The sequence below is a fragment of the Martes martes genome (assembly GCF_963455335.1).
Source record: "Martes martes genome assembly, chromosome: 8".
Classification (NCBI taxonomy): domain Eukaryota; kingdom Metazoa; phylum Chordata; class Mammalia; order Carnivora; family Mustelidae; genus Martes; species Martes martes.
In genome coordinates, this window is record NC_137895.1 from 87,945,681 (window position 1) to 87,965,639 (window position 19,959).

General features: G+C 42.0%; 1 protein-coding gene across 4 annotated transcripts in view; it reads left to right on the forward strand.

Annotated features, from left to right (window-relative positions):
- Positions 1–19,613, forward strand: part of EIF4B (eukaryotic translation initiation factor 4B) — a 33,056-nt gene extending 13,443 nt beyond the window's left edge. Inside the window, exons 4-15 of one of the 4 annotated variants that reach the window (XM_080811119.1) lie at positions 1,007–1,123; positions 2,999–3,053; positions 3,550–3,684; positions 8,471–8,608; positions 8,712–8,885; positions 12,595–12,823; positions 13,699–13,796; positions 15,314–15,527; positions 16,066–16,121; positions 16,671–16,779; positions 17,061–17,133; positions 17,499–19,613. In XM_080811119.1, the coding sequence (XP_080667245.1) occupies positions 1,007–1,123; positions 2,999–3,053; positions 3,550–3,684; positions 8,471–8,608; positions 8,712–8,885; positions 12,595–12,823; positions 13,699–13,796; positions 15,314–15,527; positions 16,066–16,121; positions 16,671–16,779; positions 17,061–17,133; positions 17,499–17,579 (1,479 nt within the window). In that variant the 3' untranslated portion in view covers positions 17,580–19,613. Of the gene's footprint in view, positions 1–1,006; positions 1,124–2,998; positions 3,054–3,549; positions 3,685–8,470; positions 8,609–8,711; positions 8,886–12,594; positions 12,824–13,698; positions 13,812–15,313; positions 15,528–16,065; positions 16,122–16,670; positions 16,780–17,060; positions 17,134–17,498 lie in introns of all 4 variants that reach the window. The other 3 variants (XM_080811120.1, XM_080811118.1, XM_080811117.1) reach the window with 3 other exon arrangements.
- The last annotated feature ends 346 nt before the right edge of the window (positions 19,614–19,959 follow it).

Here is a 19,959-nt window from a genome sequence, read left to right on the forward strand (position 1 = left end):
GCAATTAGAAAACACAGGGTAACCTCAAAACCAGGTTAGAGTAAATTTTTTCTGTGCTTTAAGACTAAGAGTTCACCAGTTTTGCCGTCTTAGAACTCAACAGAAGAGATAGGCCTGATAGGGGTTTACAATCCATTGTTTGATTCAGCCAAGCTATTGTTAATATATGAAAATAGTAACATTTCTCAGGTAAGGTCTCCAAGAAGTATACTGCCTAGAAACCTGGCAGAAACAGAGAGTTGAATTTCTGAAATAGAATTGGAAATATGTATTAAAACCAACTATAAGGGGGTGCCTGGGTGGCTCAGTGGGTTAAGCCTCTGCCTTCGGCTCAGGTCATGAAATCAAGGTCCTGGGATCGAGCCCTGCATCAGGTTCTCTGCTCAGCAGGGAGCCTGCTCCCTCCCCTACCACCACCGCCTGCCTCTCTGCCTACTTGTGATTTCTCTCTTTCTCTCCGTCAAATAAATAAATAAAATCCTTTAAAAAAATAAAACCAACTATAATATAGGCATGAAGAGATGACTAAAATAAACTAATTGTGGAATGGATAGTTGATTTTTATTGAAAAACAACTGAAAACTTGACTTGTAGAATGAGGCAAAAGTCAGGGATGCAAGGACTACCCTGAACTCATGTTCATTTTTTTTGTGTTTTGGGTTTTTTAAGGGTTAAATTCATATTATTCAAATGGGAAAGGTTCCATGGCTTACAGCGAAGTCAGTCTTCTGTCCCTTTGCACCGGTTTTCCTTCTGGAGACAGCCAGGTTCTTGTGGTTTGTTTTTTTGTTTTAAGTAGGCTCTAGGCCCAGCGTAGAGTGCATTGTGGGACTTGAACTCACAACCCTGAGATTAAGAGTCAAGCGCTTAATGGACTCAGCCACCCAAATGTCCCAGTTCTTGTGTGTGCTTCAGAGAAATTCACTGCATATGCAGTGGTTTGGGGGGGGGGGAGACAAATGAACAAGAACACTCAATTGGGAAATATGTTTCTTTACTCCTTCAGATCAGTGCAGTGCGTTTACCTCGTGAACCCAGCAATCCAGAGAGGTTGAAAGGTTTTGGTTATGCCGAGTTTGAGGACCTGGATTCTTTGCTCAGTGCCCTGAGCCTCAACGAAGAGGTAAAGAAAAGAAAAGAAGGTGGGGAGTTTGAGGTGGGAGCTAACCAGTCTTAACATTTATCAATATATTTTTGGTTGGGTCACTAGCTATTTCAAAGATTGTTGTAATATCTACAAAGAAAAGCACAGTGTAACACCTGACATTCAAAAATCTAGCAGGTCTCATTTTGCTTTAGCAAATTCAGTAGGCTCCAATAACTCAGGGAGGTACTCTGGTGGAAAATAATGGAAGAAACCCACCACAACCAAGTCTTTAATAGAAGCTCTCATTCATTCATTCACAGCTTTGTCTCAACTCTCATGGCTTTGCCTTTTTTTTTTTTAATGGCTTTGCTTTTTAAAATAATCTGACCAGATCAAAGCAAATAGAAAAATGATGTTAATCAGTTTAGTGTTAAAGGCATTATCTGGTTTTCAGGGAAGTTAACAGTGTTTTTGATAATTTTAAGAGAGTTTGGAAACATTTCTCAGTTGAATGTCATTTGTAATACATTTTCCTAGGAATCTCCTGCAGGAAAATGACAATCAACATTTAGTGCTTCTGCTTTTTAACATTGCCCATAGATATTTTTCTCTCCAGACACACAGGAGATTAGTAGGGAGAGGATATTGAGCTATTAATACATTAGGGGGATACAGGGATTAAATCTGACAAATTAAAGTTACTTGAGTAATTTCTGCCATGCAGTGATCCTTAAGCTAGCCCAAGCAGGATACTTTAAAGATTTAATTACCTGTTAGTTATGGAAGTTTCTAGTATAAGACCTGCTTTTGTGTTTTGTTTTGTTTTTTAACCTCTAGTGACTAAAAATCAAACTAATTCTATCTGGGAAAGAAAGGGGCTTTTTTTTCCTCTTTTAATTCCAGAAACCCCTTAACTGTTTCTTGAGAAGGCAGTTTCCAGGGCCATTTGTGCCAAAACTCTATGGTCCAGATCTGCCATTTGACGAGATTGAGATCAGTATTCCTCCTTTCTCGTAATTGAGTACAACCATGATAATCTGAAGTAAATTACAAAAAATGAAATACATGAAAAGCTTAAAGTTGTTCCAAAGTTTTTTCTTCTCAGATCATTTTCAGGTTTTATTAACCTTACTAATTTTTAACATCAGGCTGGATAAGGGGAAGAATACCATACAGTTTTATTATTTGAAGTTTACTGAATTGTCTATTATGTAAATGCTGTCATGGTCCAGACTTAGGAGTTACTTTGTTTCTAGAGATTGCATCATAGTGGCATTTAATATAATTCCGGGTGTTTTCAACTAAAATTGGCTGTTACCCTTCTTCAGCTGTAGATTCTACTGTGAAATGAGGAAAAATCAGCAGTAGAATTAATTGGGTTCAAAGTGTATAAATAATGATGTGGGAAGGGGAAGTCAGAGGGTGTCCTGGAGGAACTGATTTATCAAACTGATTTATCCAAAGGTAATATTGAGTGGAAGAACTTGTTGCACCTTTGCTGTGCATAGTAGGAGCTCCACAAATGTCTGAATGAATCATTGTTCTGGACCCAAATATGCCTTTTATTAGCTAGTTGCCTGGGAATTATTTTCAGTTTATTACACTTGATAAATTGCCTTTGATAGTTAAAAGGCATATTTTGTGAAATATAGCTTTATAAAAACAGTAAGATAATTGATGTGATGTTGATATAAGCCCAATTTAAATTTGTTAATTTTAAGGGGTTATTTCAGTTTTCAAGTCTTTATAAAGGATTCTTTAGCCAACAAATTGGAGTGTTGGCTAGATTACAGTGTTTTTCCTTTATCTTCCTTCCCCCAGTGCTTCTGCTATGCCCAGACGTTCAAGGTCACTCATGGGATTTGTGCATAATGGGGCAAAAGGTTGGTTAATGTGGTCCTATGCTCTCAGTCTCTAGGTAACAGGAGAATTCGAGTGGACGTTGCTGATCAAGCACAGGATAAAGGTAAGAAAGCTGATAGAAATCTTCCTGTTTTGTTTTGGTCCTGAGATGACAAAGCAGAGGCACCCTTTCCCAGAAAATTTTCATAGAATTGGAGAGCAGTAGGCCTGCCTGAAACGAGAGCACTCGTTCTCGACTAAGGATGATTTTTCCCCACAGGGGGTGTTTATCAGTGCGTGGAGACATCTAGAGTTATCAGAACTGGGGAGTACTGCTGACCCCTACTGGGTAGAATCCTGTGGTCGATCATAGGACATGCATAGGGCAGCTCCCCACAGTGAAGAATGATCTGCCCAGAGCACTGATAGTATTGAAGAGGGGAAACCCTGATTGATCTGGGTGAACACGAATACGTAATAAATAGATGAGGTGTACCTAGCAGAACAAGAAGGGCCTGATTCATTTATCCAGTCTATCGGGGGTGGGGTCTGGGTGTGTGAGAAATACTAGGCAGAAGTTTTTGTGTGCTAACTTGTGGTTTTTAAATTTATATCTATAGACAGGGATGATCGTTCTTTTGGCCGAGATAGAAATCGGGATTCTGACAAAACAGATACAGACTGGAGGGCACGTCCTGCCACAGACAGCTTCGATGACTACCCGCCGAGGAGAGGTGATGATAGTTTTGGAGACAGTAAGTTCATTTTTATCAAGTGAGTTTCTTCTGTGTTCTGGGGACTTTGTAATAGGATAAGTATATGAATGTAAATGACCACATAAGTATAAAGGGAGGGAGCAGTATACCCCCCCAAAATTTTATAATACCCAAAGGAATTGATAGAGGCAAAAGAATTTGATAAGTTTGTAATTTTAAAAAAAAAAAAAGACCTTGCCAGATAAAGAATAAATCAAGATTTCTCTCTCTTTTGAGAAACAGTTTTAGGGGCACCTTTGTGGCTCAGTTAACCTTCAACTCTTGGTTTCAGCTCAGGTCATGATCTCAGGGTCATGAGATCCAGCATCTTGCCAGGGTCCATGCTGGACGTGGAGCCTGTTTAAGATTGTTTCTCTACCTCTGTGCCCCTCCAAAAAAAATAATAAAAAAAATAGGAGCAGTTGTTTACAAAGAAACCCAACTGACCTTTTATAAAGAAAGGAACAAAAGTTCAGCAAGATTGCTGGGTTAAGGGGTGCCTGGGTGGCTCAGTGGGTTAAGCCTCTGCCTTTGGCTCAGGTCATGATCTCAGGGTCCTGGGATCGAGCCCCCGTATCGGGCTCTCTGCTCAGCAGGGAGCCTGCTTCCCTCTCTTTCTCTGCCTGCCTCTCTGGTTGCTTGTGATCTCTCGACCGATCTCTCTCTCTCTCTCTCTCTCTCTCTCTCTGTGTCAAATAAATAAAACCTTTTTTTTTAAAAAAAGATTGCTGGGTTAGTGGGGCGCCTGGGTGGCTCAGTCGTTAAGCATCTGCCTTTGGCTCAGGTCATGATCCTAGGGTCCTGGGATCAAGCCCCACATTAGGCTCCCTGCTTGGCAGGAAGCCTGCTTCTCCCTCTCCCACCCCCCACCCCCAGCTTGTGCTCCCTCTCTCGCTGTGTCTCTCTCTGTCAAATAAATAAATAAAATCTTAAAAAAAAAAAAAGATTGCTGGGTTAAGAGCATTGTACAAAAAGATTGGTTGCATTACTAGCAGCCAACAGTTAAAATGGAATTTTTTAATATACCTTTTAAAATAATAGAAAATTCATTCACTTCAAAAATAATAAATGTCGGGACGCCTGGGTGGCTCAGTTGGTTAAGCGGCTGCCTTCGGCTCGGGTCGTCATCCCAGCGTCCTGGGATCGAGTCCCACATTGGGCTCCTTGCTCGGCAGGGAGCCTGCTTCTCCCTCTGCCTCTGCCTACCACTCTGTCTGCCTGTGCTCGCTCGCTCTCTCTCTAACAAATAAATAAATTTAAAAATAATAATAATAATAATAATAAATGTCAGGCGCCTGGGTGGCTTAGTCATTAAGTGTCTGCCTTTGGCTCAGGTCATGATCCCAGGGTCCTGTGCTCAAGCCTCAAGTCAGGCTTGCTGCTCAGCGGGGAGCCTGCTTCTCCCTCTCTGCTCCCCCCTGCTTGTGCTCTCCTGTGTTGTCTTTGTCAAATAAATAAATAAAATCTTTAAAAAGAATAATAATAATAAATGTCTACCATGTGCCAAATAGTGTTCTAAGCTCAGGATATAGCAGTGAACAAAACAGACAAAAATTGTATCCTCATTGGACATTCTTTATACTGGGGGAAAGAAATGGTGCTCAAATAAATCAACTATAGTTTAGAGAAAGGAGAAGGGAAATAGAGAATGTCCTTAGGTAAGAGTTGGGGTGAATCAACAACTTTTACATACACCACCTAAATCCAACAAAAGATAGACAAAACTTTCATGGGGAAAATCAGCAACTTTATTGAAATATGTGAAGAAAGAACACGAATGCAGTAAAGAAATGACAGAAATTTTTCCGTATAATGAAACGTAACATACACATAATGATCCAGATGAAATTCAAAACCTATAATGTTGAGGGGAAATGGCAAAATTGTGTAAAAATTTGAAAACTGTCATACAGTGTTAATATGTAAATTATAAAAACGTATGCATAGTAATGTAACAAACCACCACCATGAGCTTGGGTGAGGGTAAAGGGAGCCCTTTAGCTATATTTGTAACCTGCTACTTTTAAATTTAAAAACTGAAGTAAACACGGCAAGCTGTTGGCATCCCCCAAAGCTAATAAGTACAGGTACATAAGTCTGTTACTTCGTTGTGTGTTAGAAATATTTTTATAAGTAAAAAGAAAAAGAACAACCTCAGTTCATAAGTATTTTAATTTGTGAGACACCTTGTGAGGTGTGTACCAGATAAAATTGAGGAAGCACCAAGAGATAGAATTCTGTTTTTGAAGAGTCCTCCCTAACCTAAGAAGATGTCAGAGAAGGAAGAAGGAATCAAGTTTATATCTGACTTTTCAATTAAGATTTTGTGACCAGGCAAAGTCTTGGGGAGCACTACCTTTCATGTCAACATTTATGCAAGAGGTTCTGTTGTTAACTGGAAGAAATGACTCTTGAAAGAGAAAGCAGTCAGACGAAGGGTCCTGTTTTGAATTAAAGAACAGGACTATTTTCTCAACCTTGAGCTTGGGTGGGGAGTCAGGGTGGCTCAGTTCCATTGGGAGTCTGCCTTCCACTCAGGTCATGATCCCAGGGTTCTGGGATCAACCCCCATGTGGGGCTTCCTGCTCAGTGGGGAGCTTGTTTCTCCCTCTCCTCCCTCTGTTACTCTCCCTGCTTGTGCTCTTACTGTCTCTCTGTCAAATAAATAAATAAAATTAAAAACAACAAAAAAAGAAACCTTGAACTTTGAGCAAGCAAGATGGATAACAAGAAAGGGTGAATGTGAATTACAAAGCTGCCAAGTTTTTGAGACTAGGTGATGGCCCCTACGTCAGCTCTGCCAAGGTTTTAGAGACTCCTATTCCAGGTATTAGGCCCATAAAAGACTTGGGGGTGGGGGTAGTTAACTAAATGTTACTGTAAAAATCTCAGCAGACATTTGTATGTTTCCTGGCCAACTGTTTGAGTGAGAGCAAGCTTATTATTTTATTATTATCTAAGTAAGTGTATAGTTCCTCTGCTCTAGAAATCAGATACGTATTTCAAAATAAACACAAGGCTGATTCTTGGTTTTTGAATTCTGTATTAGATTCTCTCCTTTGTATAATTGTTTTGCCAACATTAGCATGTCCTTTAACTTAAAATTTAAGCTAACAGGGAATGTAGACAAAATGATAATCATTTCCAAAATTAAATCATTGTTTTAAAGGAAGTAGTAGTAAAAGTAAAATCCTTGTTTGGTCTGCATGCATAAATTATTAAACTCAAAATATTGCTAAGGTTTTTTTGTTTGTTTTAATTGATTCATGTTTGGGAATTGAGGTTTTTTTCATGTAAAAATAGGGATTCCAGCTTCTCAGAAAAGTGGAAGATCTAGCAAGTTAGCCAAAGCTAATTAGCCCCCACCTCCTTTTATAAATGCCTTATTACATTGTGTAGTTTGCCACCTGAGCTCTACAACAATCTTAAACAAATTTCTGGTATTTGGGCACCTGTGATACTGTTATTCATGTATGTGTGTAAAATACAGTTTTCAAGTGTCATGAACACGTACAGTCAGTACTTTTCTTGTTCCATTTTTAATGGTTGCTTTGTATGGATGCCCCCTGATTTATTTAATCCATAGGTTGTGCACTCAACACTTTTCAGTATCACAAACAACATTGCAAGGGCACCTGGGTGGCTCAGTCTATTAAGCATCTGCCTTCGGCTTAGTTCATGATCTCAGGGTCCTGGATCAAACCCCACATCGGCTCCCTACTCACTGGGAAGTCTGCTTCTCACTCTCACTTTAACCTCTGCTCGTGTATATGCGCACGCACTCTCTCCCTTTCTCTCAAATAAATAAATAAAATCTTTTTTAAAAAAATATTGCAGTGAGCCTCCTTATACATGTGTCTTTATAATATTCCCAGTTGTTTTCTCAGGATAAATTCCTAGAAATTGAATTGTTGGCCCAGAGAGTATACGTGATTTTAAAGCTGTTAGTGTATATTTCTGAAATAACTTTCAGAGTGGTTGTGCTATTTTAGACTCCGCAGCAGCAGAGGAATCGACTTATTCCCCTAAACTTTGCCAATATCAGAGTACCTCTTATTTTTAGTCTTCGCCATTTTGGTGGTGGGAAACAGCCTGTTAATTACAGTTTCTCTTCTTTAGGTGATAGCCAGTTAATCTGCTGTACTGTGTCATACATATTTTTCCCATTTTGTTTGCCTCTCAGCTTTGGGGTTTGTGTGTTTTCTTATACTAACTTTTTTTTAAGTGGTCTTTGGTTCTTTAGAACCAATCAGAAAAGACAGATTCCACTTATCTTCTAGTGTATCTAAGTCTTTAATGCTGGAAATTCATTATGAGATATATAGAGATTTTTCTCTTTCTTAATTCCTAAATTATTAGCTTGGCAATGTTTATTGAATAACCAGAGAAAATTTTTAAAATCAAATACCAAAAAAACTTATTTCAGTTCACATTTTCCCACTTTGGATTTAAAGTAATTTTTTTTTTTTTTTTTTTTTAGCATTTTACATATTTATGTGTGCAGAGGGGGAGCGGCAGGCTATGGTGGGGAAGCAGACTCCCCACTGAGCCAGGAGCCTGATGCAGGACTGGATCCCAGGACCCTGGGATCATGACCTGAGCCAAAAGCAGACTCTTAATCAACTGAGCTACCCAGGCATCCCATAAAATGATTTACTTTCATGAAAATAAGCATAGTAGTGACTGAACTCATGAAATCAAATTGACTTCATGGGCTATCAAGCTTCTTCCTATTAATGGTGTCAAAGAAAAGGGAATGACATTACCTTGTCTTTTTTCTCTCTAGAGTATCGAGATCGTTATGATTCAGATCGATACCGCGATGGGTATCGGGACGGGTATCGTGATGGCCCACGCCGAGATATGGATCGATACGGGGGCCGGGATCGCTATGATGACCGAGGCAGCAGAGACTACGACAGAGGTCATTACAAAACACAACCAAGTGAAATTGCTGTCTTTCAAGAACCCCTTTCTTGCCTTTGCTCCCTCCAGTGTGATGATCATAATTTGGGATATATTTACAGGCTACGATTCCAGGATAGGCAGTGGCAGAAGAGCATTTGGTAGTGGGTACCGTAGGGATGATGACTACAGAGGAGGCGGGGACCGCTATGAAGACAGATATGACAGACGAGATGATCGGTCATGGAGCTCCAGAGATGATTACTCTCGGGATGACTATAGGCGTGATGATAGAGGTAATCATTTTCTTTTGCTTACTAATAGAGCAGACCACTGGAGAAACTGGTTAGAAAATTTTCAGTTATGTCTCAAACCCCTTAAGTGGGTTTTAGAAACAGGATGGAATTTATATGTTATAAAAGGTGTGGCAGAGCACAGCAGAAAGACCATGGGACAAAGATGACATAATGGAAATAGAGCAAAGTTGAGTTCTTCTAAGTTGCCTTAGCATAGAGATTTTTCAGTTAAAATTGATGGAATATGCAGACGAGAAAAGGAGAACATTTGCCACATGGTCTCCTAGGCAGTGATTAGCACAGCAGGATTAAAAACTGAATGTTGGTGATTTCGGTGCCATTACTCCACAATCATTGTTAATTAACGGTGAGGTATCAGCATACCTGTTCTAAAATTAAGTCTCTCGTGTTATGACATAGAAAACTATTGTGTTACAAATCTCAAAAAGTATCAATAAATGGCTGATACTTGCATCTGACTTCATTAGTATCATCCAAAAACTAAGATGTCTGACCCAGTTTTTCTCTTTAATTATTTTTTTTTTTTTAAAGATTTTATTTATTTATTTGACAGACAGAGATCACAAGCAGGCAGAGAGGCAGGCAGAGAAAGAGGAGGAAGCAGGCTCTCCGCAGAGCAGAGAGCCCGATGTGGGGCTTGATCCCAGGACCCTGGGATCATGACCTGAGCCGAAGGCAGAGGCTTTAACCCACTGAGCCACCCAGGCGCCCCTCTCTTTAATTATTTTTAGCAGCTTGCCTAGCCTTAACATCCCAATGTTAGCCCTGTGTGCCAAGTTTTTTTTTTTTTAAACAAAACTTACAATTCATTTTTAAAGCACTGCTGTCATTGCCATTAGCAGTTTCTTCTCTTCCCATGCTGCATCCTAGAAATACTAACACTGAGCATTTACTCTGCACCAGCAGTGAGCTGAGTGCTCTCACAGGTATCACAGTCTTTTTTTTTTTAGATTTTATTTATTTATTTGAGAGGGAGAGGGAGCACAAGCAGGGGGAGGGACAGAGGAAGAAGAAGAAACAGGTTCCTCACTGAGCAGGGAGCCCTATTTGGGGCTCCATCCCAGGACCCCGGCATCATGACCCGAGCTGAAGGCGGACACTTAACTGACTGAGCCACCCAGGCACCCCACAGATATTATACAGTCTTAAGAATTCTATCTGGTTTAGATAATGTTTCTCCTTTCCACTTTACTAGAGAGAAAAGTGGAGTTCTGGGTGTGGACTTTGGGTCTCCTTGACTCGTACCTTTTCCTCTCTCACGTCGTTCTTCCCTCCCTCAGTAACTGCACACCTCATCTCTCTTTTCTGATGATCCTGCCCTGCGCCTCCTCCTCTATGATCTGCCCCCTCAGCTCCAGAGTCACTGCCACTGGTTTTATTCAGACTTCATTGCTATACCCACATTACTAACAAATTTCCCTGACTCATTCTGTCTTCACACTAGCACAGATTGTCTTTCTAGAACAAGAGCTAATTAGATTATTTTGCTCCTAGTCTCTCCCTGGCCTGAAAGATAGCCATTTGTTTGTGCCCCCGACATGCAGGGGTCTTCACTATTCTGCCTGTAGTTTACCTCTTTAGTGCTACCTACCATTAGGTGCTTGCTAAGTTTTCTAGACTTTCAGGAGTTCCCATTTTGAAGCCCTTCACAAGCTTCCCCAAACAGCCCCAGTCTAAGAACTTCCAGGGGGAATAAATCTGTTCTGTAGAGCTTAGCATACTGTGTTCTCTTTTTTTATTCTGATCCTCCCATTAAATTGTGCTCCTTGCAGGCAGGAACTAAAAACTACCCAACTGTCATATATCTATCTGGCCTTAGCGCAGTATTTGTAATGTAGGTGCTTACCATTTTTTGAGTAGCTGAAACAAACGGAAATTATCAGAGGAAGAAAAAAAGGACGTTATGTGTACTATAGTGGGAGGAACATAGAGTTGGTTTGATAATACAGATTTCATCCTTTGGTCTTCCAAATATTAGGTGTATGGCTTAAATGAGTTACTCTTTCTGATCCCCAGTTTTACCCTATAAAAGGGGAGTTAATGGGCCCTTCGCAAACTTACACATATTAAAAGTGGATCTCAGGGGTGGGGGTGGGTCCTGATTGGCTCAGTTGATGGAGCATGCAACTCTTGATCTCAGGGTTCTGGGTTCGAGCCCCTCATAGGATATAGAGATTACTTAAATCCTTTTTTTAAAAAAGCTGTATCTCAGAAGTTTTATATAAATTGCCAGCTTAAAACCCTTACTGAGGGGCGCCTGGGTGGCTCAGTGGTTTAAGCCTCTGCCTTCGGCTCAGATCATGACCTCAGGGTCGTGGGATTGAGCCCCACATCGGGCTCTCTGCTCAGCAGGGAGCCTTCTTCCCCCACCTCCTCTGTCTGCCTCTCTGCCTGCTTGTGATCTCTGTCAAATAAATAAAATCTTTAAAAAAAAAAAAAAACCTTACCGAAATTTAAATTTTGGGGTGCATGGGTGGCTCAGTCAGTTAAGGATCTGTCTTTGGTTCAGATCATGATCCTGGGGTCCTGGGATTGAGCCCCTTTTCAGGCTCCCTGCTCGGTGGGGATCCACTTCTCCCTCTGTTAATCCCCCTGCTTTTACTCTCTGGCTCTCTCTCCCTGTCAAGTCAAGGAATAAAATCTTTAACATACCTGTATTTTAAAAATGTAAATCTTGTGGTGCCTGGGTGGCTCAGTGAGTTAAGCCTCTGCCTTCGGCTAAGGTCATGATCTCAGGGTCCTGGGATCGAGCCCTGCATCGGGCTCTCTGCTCAGCGGGGAGCCTGTCTCCCCCTCTCCCTCTGCCTACCTCTCTGCCTACTTCTGCTTGCTCTGTCTGTCAAAGAAATAAAATCTTAAAAAAAAAATAAGTAAAAAAATAAAAATTGTAAATCTTGCTAAACGATCCTCTTTTTGCAGATACATACATATATGTGTTCCGTAGTAAAAAGTATAAAGATCTGCATGGGAGTGATAAGCCCCAGATTTGAGCATAGTGGTTATGAGAGGACAGAACACAGCTAGGCATGTCGTGAGGGGAAAGATACTCAGGAGCCTTCTGTGTGGATTTTAGAATGTTTTATTACTTAAGCCAGGTGGGTGGTTGGGACATGCAGGTTTTATCTTGTTTATCTTTTGTATGTCTGAAGGATAAACACTGATTTTGAGAAATACGATTCCCTTGAAACACTAAAGTTTATTTTGATTCCGACAGCTTGGATCCAAGAGGAAATCACATTCCTTTAGCGTTTACATCAGCTGGTCAGTGCTTTGTGAATCACTGTCAGATTTACATTCTACACAGAGACAAGTGTGTAGGAACTAGTCTTTCCCATGATACTGTCATGAGCTCTTCTTAGCCTCCTGAAGTAGTCCATCTTCCAGACCACATTTTGACCAAGATACTTTCCATTCAGAAGTTTATCATAATTGGACATTTCTTGCAGGTAATAGTAGTTGTGGTGATTCACTGTGTGTAATACGACTGTTTACCTTTCCCAGTCTTCCCTTCAGTGTGGCGCTGCCTCATGGGTATGGTAGTGGAGAGACTGACCTTGGCTGTGTTGGCTAGGCCAATACTGCGAATCCCATGCGGCATTTCCTTAGACCTGTGTCTGGGCATCTGGCTTTGAGCCATCAGCTTCTGGTGATTTTGAAAAACTGTTACTTAGAGTTTTATTTAACTTAGGTCCCCCCCAAAGACCCAAACTGAATCTAAAGCCTCGGAGTACTCCTAAGGAAGATGATTCCTCTGCTAGCACCTCCCAGTCCAGTCGAGCGGCCTCTATCTTTGGAGGGGCAAAGCCTGTTGACACAGCTGCTAGAGAGCGAGAAGTAGAAGAGCGGCTGCAGAAGGAGCAGGAGAAGCTGCAGCGCCAGCTGGATGAGCCAAAACTAGACCGTCGGCCCCGGGAGAGGTGAGATTCTCCTGGATTACAGGTTTCCTGCGGGGTGGCACCTGATGGGCGGGGCAGCACATCCCTAGGGCACCCTTGGGAATTTCTTGTAGATGTTGCTGGTTGTCCCTTACTAACGGTTAGTTTACATGGGCTGGGCCACTAGGGGCGCTGCAGTATATGGACAGTCAACCCTACGAGTTTGTTGCCTGGCCTTAGCAGTTTTTAAAAGGGCTTAAACGGCCTTAACCTCTGACAGGTATAAATTGGTAGTGATTTAATATAGGAGTGGGCAAATTATGGCCTGTTCCTTTTTTATAAGTAAAGTTTATCTGACTCAGAAAAAAATTACCAAATCTGGCTTTAGTGTATGGAGTAAAATCCCACCATGGTGAGGTTAGTGGATGTGCCTCCTACCCAGGTTACTGGGGTAGAGTAGAGAGAAAATGTTTTCACTTATGTTACACATCGACTGTAAGATATTTTTCATTTAATTTTACTTGGGTGTATGTTAAAGGAGTTATTACTGAAGTATTTGTTATTAAAAGGTAGAATTGGATCCAATAGGGTAGAAACCTCTTGTAATAACATTCTGAAAAGTGGCCTAGTTTTGAGTGGCTTGTAGAGTTGGGTTACCAGTAAGGGTAAGGCTGTAGGTTATATAGGAGAATATTCTTAACCCTAGTTGGTCCTTAAAGTGTTTAGAGCCAAAGTATCTTAGTGTTGGCAGCTTTCAGATGGTTTGAGAAAGAGAGACAGGGTGTGCACACCCACACCACCCACAAACACAGCGTGGTAGAATATTAGTGATAGTTATTGAGGGGTCAGCATGGGTTCAGGGTGGCCTTCATTGAGCTGGACATAAGTTGTTTTCTATTTTTTAAATCTTTGTACAGACACCCAAGCTGGCGAAGTGAAGAGACTCAGGAACGAGAACGGTCCAGGACAGGAAGTGAGTCATCGCAGACTGGGACCTCGGCCACATCTGGCAGAAGTAAGTCAGACCAGGGTGGGTATCATGTTATTGCCCCTTTCCATAAACGAGCCATAACCAAATTATGCAGAGACTTTGGGGTTTTAAATTGAGTCACGGAAGCTTTATTTGGAATAGCATAGATTGATCAGAATGTGACGTGTCCTGGTCTGAAAAATCTGACATATGAGCACCAGAAGAGACTTAGGTGATCTGTTTAATAATCTTCCACTGAAGAGTATACTTGACTGTTAGGTTTGTCCCTTTCTTTTATGTCTTGATGTTCCAGAGTTTTCTTTAGAACAGTCACCGTCACACAGCTCTCTCGCCAGCCTTTTTGGATGTCAGCATATGACCAGAGCAATGTCTCAAGCGATGATCTTCTGCTCTTGATCCTTCCTTCCTTCCTTCCTTGAATTTATCAGTTGGTCACAAACATGTTTAATGTTTTTGGAAACCAAGTGATTAAATCATAACACCTCCCTTCCCTTACTGCGAACCAGTGTTTTTTAAGTTTTTTCCTCCCACCTCTAAATTGATTTTTACTTGAGCATTTCACTTTTTTTTTTTTTTAAGATTTTATTTATTTATTTATTTGACAGAGATCACAAGTAGGCAGAGAGGGAGGGAAGGGAAGGGAGCAGGGAGCCCGATGTGGGGCTCAATCCCCAGGACCCCTGAGATCATGACCTGAGCCGAAGGCAGAGGCTTAACCCACTGAGTCACCCAGGAGCCCCTGTACTTGAGCATTTCAAAGCATGGCTCTGGGCTGAGATGATTTAAAAATTCATCCAGGTGTTTTAGAAGGTTTCTGGAAATTATTCATACTGGGGTAGCCTTTTAGTAACAGGATGGTAATGCCTTTGTTTGTAGCCAGGTGAGAGTGTGATGGTTGGGTTGATTATGTACCTGAGGAGGCTGCACTTAGAACAAAGAATTGGGCAAGTTTTTTGGGGTTTTTTTTGTTTTTTTGTTTTTTTGTTTTTTTGTTTTGTTTTTTTGTTTTTTTTTTAATTGGGCAAGTTTTGAGGAGACACTTGGTGCCCTTAAAAAAGAAGTATGTTCTGAGTTTTTTTGTAAGTGTCTATCTGCGTGCATGTGTTTGTGTTGAGCCTCCAAATTGAAGTTTGATCAGTGGTTCCTGGGGTTTGAGGTTCATCAGAGGTCCTCTTCCACACAGGATACATACTCTCCAAGTACAGACATTTTAACAGTGCACTGAAAACGTAGAAAGACTGTAACCCTAAAATAGAGTACTCGTTCCTAGGAAAGGTCAGGTGGCTCTCCTTGAAGAGCCATGATTTTTCCTCTTTTTCTTGAATCAGTAAAAAATGTCACTTTTCTCAGCGTGACATTTGGTAACCACCAATTTGGGGATAATTTCATCTGTTGGGCCCCAGATACAGGTCTGTATTTAAGAATAATGGTGAAAAGAGGTCAGCTTGGGTGTGAACCATTTTCCATTCTCTTGAGATCCTGAATAGATGTTGTGTAATAGCTTTTCCTGATAAGGCAGCCTTCCTATTCTGACTTCACAGATGCACGAAGGAGAGAGAGTGAAAAGTCTCTAGAAAATGAAGCACCCAGTAAGGAGGAAGACTGTCACTCTCCAACTTCTAAGCCTTCCAAATCTGAACAGCCTCTGAAGGTAATGCCAGCCCCTCCGCCAAAGGAGAATGCTTGGGTAAAGCGAAGTTCCAACCCTCCTGCTCGATCGCAGAGCTCAGACACAGAGCACCCATCCCCTACCAGGTGAGTCAGCTTGGGAGTAGAACAGTTGCTTAGCTGTAGAATCTTAAGCATGGTGATGTCATAATGGAAAGGGCCCTAGCTGTTGGCCTTACAGCATCTTTTTTAAGTTATGCTATCTTTGCTCTTAGTTCAGAATCAGTGGTATGCTGGAGGGGGCTCATTGAAGCCATTATTCCGTTTTCTGGAGTTCTGATAACTGGTTGACATCTACTCGAAATCTCCAGATTAGTAATCAGAAGTTGCTGCTGCCACAGTTCGCAGCATGGCTTTGGGGGTCCGTTTCTTCCTTAAGTCTTAGGATTCTTCTTTGTAAAATAGAAATACTCCCCTTGCATGCATGGTGATCCTATAGGACATCATACTTCGTGAGTGTTCACATAATTGCTTTCATTGTTGTCTTTCCTGTATTTTAATGTTCCACAATGTTAAGTATATATTTTTGGTTCTCTGTAAAGTTTACTATTTGGAGAATGATTATACATTTCTTGTCTGTTCCTTCCCTAAGACTGACGAATATAATTACATGTTTTCCTTCTAGTGGTGGGGGGAAAGTAGTTCCAGCTCAACCACCTGAGGAAGGACCAGCAAGGAGAGGTAAGACCAACAGAAGTCAGTGTTCACATAGTTAGAGGCCTCAATAAAGGCCTGGAGGGGACTCATGAAATGCAGAACTCTAGTGTAACTTTGCATCTGTTTCTGTGTTCTAAGATTCTTAGATTATCTGCTTTTTCTTACCATTAGAGGGCAGGAGTGGTCTCTTCGGAGAAGGCATGGTGCCCTGCCCTTTCCTGGTAGAACATTTCTTTGAAAGGGGAAAAAAAAGAATCGGAAGGAAATTAACATGCTCAGTCCAGATTAGAAATGTCACCATCTCTAAGGCCAAGGTCACTACACAGCGTCACAGTCCTTCATTTCCACTTTGCTGTTAATGATGGCATAACCCTACTGTGGAACTTTTTAGTGGGTCTTACTTAGGGGCAGGGGAACGTGGGAAGAAGGGTTTGGGAAGGAAGTCTGGGTTGGGGTGAGGCTGAATTTCCCTCGGTACACACAGGCATGCTTTTCTACAGCCGAAGGGATACCTAGGGCAAAGAGAGTGGTTACTTTACTTGTTTTTCATTTATTTTTGTGTTTCCACGCAAGCAGATGAAAACAAAGTAGATGGGGTGAGTGTCCCAAAAGGCCAAAGTGGGAACTCCAGCCGTGGCCCAGGAGACGGAGGGAACAAGGACCACTGGAAGGAGTCAGATAGGTATGAGTGTTCTCTCATCATTTGTAATCTTTCATCTAATGCTAGGTACGTGCGTCTTTGTAGTTAAGTTGTTCTTGGTCCTCCAAGCATTGCCAGATCTTCTGCTATAAACAAAGGAAAGTCAACCAGTATGGACAGTTACAGTTCTAAGAATCTAGAAACGAAAGTCCGGATAACAAGGACTGCTGACTGGAGGTACCTGTTCAGTGCCTCCCGGCTACCTGTGGGAGTCGGGACAGTCCTCTCCTAAAGATGTGGTTTTACCCTTAACGCCTCTGCAGGAAAGATGGCAAAAAGGATCAAGACTCCCGATCTGCACCTGAGCCAAAGAAACCTGAAGAAAATCCAGCTTCCGTAAGTGTTGGGTGCTTCCTCTGTCTGCCCTTGAACTCCTTTATGTTCGGGGCTCCCGGGGAGTGGGGGGGAGTCAGGCACTGCTGTTTGTTCGAGATAGCAAATGCACCTGACTGTTCCCGTATTCTCCCTTTCGTGCCTCTCATCCCGTCTCAGAGATGAAAGGTGGTGGAGGGACTTCAGTAAGAGTACATGGGCCTCTGAGCCACTCACCCTAGCTACTCTACAGTGGGAGATGCTGAGTGAGTGAGTGGGTATGGCCTGGGCTGTCCCCTCCGTTTTGCCCAAGTAGCCGTATGCCATTTCTTGGGTTTTGATGTGAGAATTCAAGGCCTTGGTGATTTTCTCCCTCTCGTTTATTCCAGAAGTTCAGTTCTGCAAGCAAGTATGCTGCTCTCTCTGTTGATGGCGAAGATGAGAACGAGGGAGATGATTACACCGAATAGACCTCTGCATCCTGTGCTTTCTCCTAGTCTCTCCACCCTGGAACATTCGAGAGCAAATCAAACCTCTATCCAGACAAGACAATAAAACTCACCATCTCCTGGAGACCTTTCTTAACTTTTTTTTAAAAAAACAAAAAACAAAAAACAAAATGAAATGAAATTCTTTTGCATGCTGCTGCAGCCTTTAAAGTATTGAACTAACTGGAGAATCGCCAATGTAGCCAGAGAGAAAGAGACGTACAGCTTTTCATGGCGAGGTTGTGCATTTTTGCGACACATGCAGTTGCCTGTGTGATTAGTGCCTGGGGGCCTCCATTTAGCAGACTGGCAGTGACAGCGATGCAGTGTCTGGAACCTGGTTGAGCAGTAGGGCAGGCTTAAGGAAGAGTGTGAGATTTCTACCTTTTAATTCTTATGATCCTGTTGTGGCATATATGAATTCTCAAACATTACCTGAATAAATTTTCCATCCTTGGAAAGGTAGGTTTAGTCTCTGAAGTTCTAGTCTCTAGGAGGCTGCCTGCCCCTCCTCTTACTTAATTCGGAGTTCCTGGGGCCACCTGGGGGGATTCCTTCATTTTTACCCCCCAGGGGCGTAGTTGGGAGTGAGTCTCTGGACCACTAAAGAACAGGACTGCTTGGTGACCAAAATAAGCGGGGAAATCGTAGTTTGAAAAGAGGCTATGGGGAAGGGACTAATTATTTTGCACCGATGATTGGGGGAAATGGCATGACCTCCAGTGAACACTGGAGCAGGAAGCACTTCAGGATCGTGGGAATTACCAAGTCTTTACTGTGTCCTGGTTTTGCCCTTTCTTAAACACTATCCTTTCTGAAAGTTCACATATATCCACAGTCTGTTGAAATCTTGAAGCTTTGAAAATACAGGCTCTCGTCCTGGTCTCCTGTCCTCATGCTACTCTTCACTGTTACCTCCCCCAAAGCAGCTTCTGCTTAAACCACACACCTGACCTGGGCTTTCTCTGTCCGCCCCAGGGAGCAGAAGCAAATAAGGAATCACAGGCTCTTCTCCAGCAAATCTTGGCTCTTTCATGTCTTTGGACTCTCACTCCTTTCCTGCATTCCTGTTTCTATTTCTTTGACCCCTTTTACACCTCAGAAAATTGGAATTAATGGTCTTGGGTGGTGAGTGAGGGTGAAAAATAGGGACATTGTGAGCTGTTCTTACAACCTCGATGGGGCTTTTTGGTTTTGTTCTTAAGTTTTCCTTCTCTCCACTGAAATCCCATACCAGTGTTTGGATTTATAATGTGGCCTCGACCAATGTGTGGTTTTTTGGTGGTTTTGAGGGGGGTTTTTGTTGTTTCTTTTTTTTTTTTTTTCTTAAGCTTCCCTTGAGAGAACAAATAATGGAGAGAACTGTTTAACAAGGTCCTGGTTTCTGTTGCACCACAATAGCTTAACTTGCCTCCTTTTATGTGCACCTTTGTACTGTCAGTCCAGGGGACAGTGTCCTTTGGGTAATACTGGGACCGTATGACACCTTGGTCTCTTGTTCGCGAGCCCTTCTCCCATCAGTACTAGGTTAGACCCTGCCCCGCCAGCAGACATGTCAGTGGAGTGCTGCAGCAGTGAGCTAATGAGTCCTTTACCCCGTGGATATAAAAGATTTACCAAGTGAAGTAACTTTAAATAATTGGCTTGGATTGGCCAGTAGCCAGGAAGTGGCTTTTAGAGAAATATCCAAGGCTGAAAGGGGTTGGTGTTTTGTTGTTGTTGTTGGGTTTTTTTGTTTCAATACCATTGAAAAGGTAGGTTTTGCCCTCTTCGGGTCTACTCCTTCCAAATGGTTGTATCCAAAAAAGCTGTTTTTTCCCACTCCCCTCCTGCCCCCGTTTCCACAGAAACGGGTTCTGTCCCGCTCCTTAATAAATGTAAAATTTGTACAAAATATCTTCTATGAAAATGATTTGTAATCTGTAGACTTAATACCTGGGAATCCCATCCTTTGGGTTGTGGGCTTTTTTTTGTTTGTTTTTGTTTTCTCCAAATAAATCTGATCTTTAAAGTTCACCTTAATGCTGAAATTCTTTTGACCACATACCTGTGCCTTTCTGTTGCCTCCCCACCCCCATCTCTCTAGTCCTGTCTGCATTAGTCTGTTCTGTGCAAGAACAGAGGGTGGGGTTACCAAGGGAAGCTAGGTTTATTGAGACCCAAGAACTGGGAATTTGCACCCACTCCCCTCCAGCCTTTTTGCCTGGTGTTAACATTTTTTTTTTTTAAGATTATTTATTTATTTATTTATTTATTTGACAGATCACAAGTAGGCAGAGAGAGAGGAGGAAGCAGGCACCCTGCAGAGCAGAGAACCGGATGTGGGGATCCCAGGACCCCCAAAGGCAGAGGCTTTAACCCA